At 44.0% G+C, this 5,357-nt stretch overlaps 1 protein-coding gene across 1 annotated transcript; it reads right to left on the bottom strand.

Moving 5' to 3' along the window:
- Positions 1-329: 329 nt before the first annotated feature.
- Positions 330-4,712, bottom strand: LOC137095438 (melanoma-derived growth regulatory protein-like). Its single transcript, XM_067462111.1, has 4 exons — positions 4,431-4,712; positions 2,511-2,644; positions 1,487-1,597; positions 330-900 (listed from the first exon to the last, which is right to left on the bottom strand). The coding sequence occupies exons 1-4, from the start codon at positions 4,684-4,686 to the stop codon at positions 877-879; spliced, it is 525 nt and encodes a 174-aa protein (XP_067318212.1). The 5' UTR covers positions 4,687-4,712; the 3' UTR covers positions 330-876.
- Positions 4,713-5,357: the final 645 nt, after the last annotated feature.

Here is a 5,357-nt window from a genome sequence, read left to right as displayed (position 1 = left end):
TTGTTTTATTGTAAAATATCTCATTCTGTATTTAGAAATGTATTGGCCTCAATGGGATGTTTCAAATACTTTGAGATTAGTTTATCTTTGCATTTGGCATGGGGCGGAGATCACAATCAACTATCCATTCCTCTCACATACACAAACTAATAGTAAGAGCATCTAGACCAGGCATGGACAAACTTCAGCCCTCTGGATGTTTTGGACTCCAACTCCCACAATTCCTAACAGCCTCGGACCCTTTGCTTTTCCCCCTCAGCCGCTTAAGCGGCTGAGGGGTGAAAGGAAAGGGCCCGAGGCTGTTAGGAATTGTGGGAGATGGAGTCCAAAACACCTGGAGAGCCAAAGTTTGCCCATGCCTGATCTAGACCATTTGTCCAAGAGTAAATCAAGGCTGACTAATCTGAGGCTGTTATACTTTGGTCATATCATGAGAAGATATGAGAAAAAGCAATAATTATTGGAAAGATGGAAGGTGGTAGGAAAAGAGGAAGATGGCATTCCAGATGGATGGACTCATTTGGAAAAGCCATGGCAGCCTTGAATCTTCAGTCCTTGAGAAAAGGTTAATTTGGTGGTCTCTCCTTCATAGGGTTGCAAGAAATCAAAGTCAACTTGAAGGAGAGGAAAAGCAGGTGTGTGAGAAAGGATGTCATGGGAGGGATTGAGGCCTTTTTAAGTGGGTTTAAAAGGGTGATTTGGTGGTCTCTCCTTCATAGGGTTGCCATCAATCAAAGTCAATTTGAAGGCGGTTAGCAACAAAGCATTTAGAAAGGTGAGTTTGCCTTCATCAAAATAAGGGTGGTGGGAGATTAACCCACCCTCCAAGGCTGGCATGGTCAATCCAAGGGATTTTTCCGATCCAAGCAGCTCATATTACTGGCAGTAGAAATCCCACCTCTGAAAGAGAAAAGAATAGGACATCTTATTTATTTATATATTTATTTATTTATTTACTCTATGCTTCTGCAAAGGTGTTTACAGTGGCTTGTAGGTCATCTTCTGAATGTGCACAGATTACATTATCATTGGCATATTGGAATTCTATAACAGATGTTGTTGTGGCTTTGGTTTTGGATAGCATAGGGAAGGGTCATCACTCCTGTGGTGTTTGTTTTGCTGTGTGTGTCCCTGTTCAGAATAGTTCCTGCCTTTCTCTACTCCAAAGGGGACTCAAGTCAGCTTTACATTGGCTGCCAAGGTAGCAGAAATGGTCAACATTTTCTAGTGTTAGACAATTAAGACAGTCTTAATCTCTGCGATGGTTCATGGAAGGAGATATTTTTATATCTTCTTCTCTTAATAAACTTTTACTTACTGGACTGCCTGAACAGAGTGTGGTTTGTGGTGAGAAGGTGTTTAGGGCTCTAGTGCATCAGCAACTTGGCAACATGAAGGCACATATACAAGCACACACCAGTTGTGATTCAGGATCTGTTTACCATAGCTGTCCTGCCATATCAAGAAAATATAAAAGTGCCCTTACACTGGTTTTCACTTCAATCTTGCCTGGCTTCAGGTACTGGTTTTCCTGGACCACGGCACTGGGAAAATAACCCAGGCGGGCCGGCTGCTCCCCATAATAGTCACCTTGCACCTGTACAGGAAGGGAAAAGACCATAGTATGAAGTCCTTCTAGCAGCACAATACCTAAAGACACCAGATTCCATTTGACATTGAAAACTAAGCAGAGTCAGCTATGGCTAATACTTGGATGGGTGACTGCCAGTCAGGCCCGTAGCCAGGATTTCGTTTCGGGGGGGGGGGGGGCTAAAAAATTTTCAGGGGGGGTTTCGGGGGGGGCTGAGTTTCGGGGGGGGGCTGAGTCTGAGTGAAAGAGAGTCTAGCCTAGCAAACCTTTTGTATCATTACCCCAATACCCCCATACATATGGGATATATTGAGAATGGTGATCAAATCATGATATTAATAAACATAACAGTTTAAATAATGCACCAGTAAGGCCTTTTCGCGAACCACCATGAGAATTTCGGGGGGGGGGGGGGCTGAAGCCCCCCGAGCCCCCCCCCCCTGGCTACATGCCTGCTGCCAGTAAATACCAGGTACTGTAAGCTCTATTTCAGAGGAAGGAAGTTGTCAAACCATCTCTGAGGAGTCCTTGCCAAAGAAAACCCTAGGAAATTCCTTGGTCAACATAAGTCAAGAGGCAGCTTGACAACACATACACATACATGTGAGGTCTCTCAATTTGCTTCCCTGTTGCAGGAGTGCCTTCTGCTGGCCATGTTGAGAAAATATCAATTACGACATCTTCCTCCAAGACCACAAAGTGCAAGATTTGGAAAGTTGAGGTGGTATCATTAGTGGTCACATTTCACTTCAGTTCTTCTTGGTCAGGGACCTGTCTCTGCTGCCCATGACTTTGGACACACTTCAACTTTATGCCACCCTACCCCAAAAGAAAGTCAGTCCCAGAACTGTAGTGTTGGTAGGGAGGTCAAGTCATCCAGACCAACCTGCAACCAGGGCACAAATCCACAGTTACTTACGCTGCCTCCCCAAAAAAGTCGCCCACGGCCCTTCAGCTTGGAGAAGACATAGACCACTTGGCCTCTCTGGATGTTAATGAAGCGACAGTCAGGAGCAATGTAATCTTGGAGGGCCACTGCGATGGAAATGGGATCTAGGATTGGGGAAAGGGAAGGGGATTGAGAAAGGACACCGGGGCCAGAATGGAATATCACAGAATGTCTTGCTTGTGGTTTGATTGTCTTTTTTTAAAAAAAATGATGGGATTGTAGTTGTGTTTTCTTTTGATTAGTGGTGGATTGCCTTGAATTCTGTGCTAGAAGAAAGGCAGGACATTGAATGGATGGATGGATGGATGGATGGATAAGCAGATGGATGGATGGATGGTTGGATAGATAAATGGACAGATAGACCGACAGACGGATGGATAGATGGCTGGCTGGATAGATAGATGGACAGATGGCTAGATGGATGGATGGATAGGTAGATAGGCAGATAGATGGATGGATGGACAGACAGGCGGACGGACAGCCAGATAGATAGGTAAGTGGATGGATGGATGGATGGATGGATGGATGGATGGATGGATGAATAGATGGCAGGCTGGCTGGATAGATAGACGGATGGACAGATGGCTAGATAGACAGATGGATGGACAGATGGATGGACGGACGGACGGACAGAGATAGATGGATAGACAATGGATAAATGGATGAATGAACAAATGGATAAACAGATGGGTGGATAGATAGACATATGGATAGATATATGGATGGATGAATGGAAAGACAGATAGGCAGGTGGATGTATATATGAACTGATATATGGACAGCTATTATTTATTTATTTATTTATTTATTTACTTCATTTATATACTGCTTTTCTCAGCCCTTAGGGGACTCAAAGCGGTTAACAACAGCAAAAATTCAATGCTAAACATCATAAACACAGTTAAGGGACAGTTAAAACAGTAGCATAATAAACAATTAAGCATCAATATAACAAATCATTAGCATCTCATCAGTAGAATCAAGATCCAATCTCATCATCCGTTATTCCGTGTTCCTATATTCATTACACTGCCTAATCAAATGCCTGCTCGAACAACCAGGTCTTCACTTTCCTCCGAAATGCCAACAGTGAGGGGGCTGATCTAATATCTATAGGAAGGGTGTTCCACAGCCGAGGGGCCACCACTGAGAAGGCCCTGTCTCTCATCCCCGCCAGGCGTGCCTGTGTTGCAGGCGGGACTGAGAGCAGGGCCTCCCCAGATGATCTTAATGTCCTAGCTGGTTCATAGGAGGAGATGCGTTCGGACAGGTAAGTTGGGCCAGAACCGTTTAGGGCTTTCTAGACTAACGCCAGCACTTTAAATTGTGCCCGGTAGCAAACTGGTAGCTAGGTAAGTAGACAGACAGAAAGGCAGATGATGGATAGATAGATACTACCCACACTCTTGAGTAATATGATCCTGTCCTCACGGTCATGTCCATTCCATAGCAAAAAATAAACAACACAATTAATTCCCAAAGCCTTTCCAAGGTTGTCGTCATCTTTTAGCCACAACAACCTGTGAAATGAAATAAAAGGCATCCCCATGGGGAAAGACATCTGCAGAAACCTAGAAAAGAATCCTACAGTCAGATCTAAAGCAAAGCCAGAACTTGGAAATACTTCTTTTTCATCTAGACCTGTCGGGGGGGATTCTAGGTAAATATATTGTACACAGCTCTGGGCTACAAGGAGATAAGACAAGATAATTCTTTAAATAAGTCATCATGAACATTTATAGGATATTTGATGGTTTATCCATAGGATGTTATTCACTGCTATGTTTCCAGGCTATTCGTAGTTGCCTTATTCATTTCCATTTGCTCTTTCTCCCTTTTGGTGTGGCTTTGGCACAATAAATGAAGGGGAAAGCGAGCAGACACACTCACGGTCACACTCAGTATCCGCGCACAGCTTCTTCTCTGCCAGTTTGTCCATTTGTCGTCCACTCCACACAGGACCCCCAAAACTGCAAAGCAGCAGCCCTACTGAGAAAGGACACCACACCGAGCCCCTCATTTTTGCAGAACGAAATACAGCACTTCGATGGTCAGCATCTGAATCAGAAGTTGCTGTGTTTCTGGTCCTTGCCTTCATCAATTTTGCCCCCTTGTCACTGAGACATACCTGCTGGTGGGATGCCATAATGTTCCCAAAAGTTCTCAATTCACACATGCAAAACTGGTTCCAAAAACACAGGATGTTTTTATGTTTCTGACATTTTGCCTTGCAGAATTAAAATTATTTTGTCTCCTTTCATCTTTCCTGAATAGGATATAGTTCATCTGGGGATCCAGCATGTTTAATATTTTCCAAATTTTGCTCCCTGCCGCACAACTTGTGCAACCCAAGAATTCTAATACCATAAAAATAAATTAGGGACGGGAAGCTCCAAATTGGGGTATTTGCCTGGCTAAACAGGAAGCCAGGAGAACAAGCTGGCCCTTGAAATTAACCTTCCCTTGCAACACAGTGAAGATCTTTGTGCGTCACTGACTCTGTCCTCTTTTTTCTTAGTAGGGTAAGGAAGTGGGCAACCAGAGGCTGAAAAGGAGCCAAGAATCATGGTTTCCAGCATCCAAGACATAGACCTCTCACGCTATTGGGAATCTCTCAGCCGGTGAGGTTCCGCCTTTAACGTAAGAAGGCTTGGCTGTACTTTCAAATGTGATTCCATATTCTATGATTTCACAGCCAAATAATAGAATTTCTCATAGCAGCTCCAGGACCACGTTCAGGTCTGAATTACAAACATCCAACTCCTATCATTTCTGATCCCTAAATTGCCATCCGTAGTAAGCGGCTGATGCTCCAGT

Source organism: Anolis sagrei, chromosome Y (genome assembly GCF_037176765.1).
Source record: "Anolis sagrei isolate rAnoSag1 chromosome Y, rAnoSag1.mat, whole genome shotgun sequence".
In the NCBI taxonomy this organism is placed as follows: Eukaryota; Metazoa; Chordata; class Lepidosauria; order Squamata; family Dactyloidae; genus Anolis; species Anolis sagrei.
Note: the sequence above shows the minus strand (reverse complement) of the source record. Positions and strands in the feature narration are given on the sequence as shown.

Bases quoted from the DNA above. Each gene is read 5' to 3' on its own strand.
- LOC137095438 (XM_067462111.1), bottom strand. From the start codon at position 4,686: ATGGCATCCCACCAGCAGGTATGTCTCAGTGACAAGGGGGCAAAATTG. The intron at 2,645-4,430 runs GTGAGTGTGTCT...CCCCAATCCTAG, and splicing joins CGCGGATACTGAGTGTGACC to ATCCCATTTCCATCGCAGTG. The intron at 1,598-2,510 runs GTAAGTAACTGT...CTTCCTGTACAG, and splicing joins GACTTTTTTGGGGAGGCAGC to GTGCAAGGTGACTATTATGG.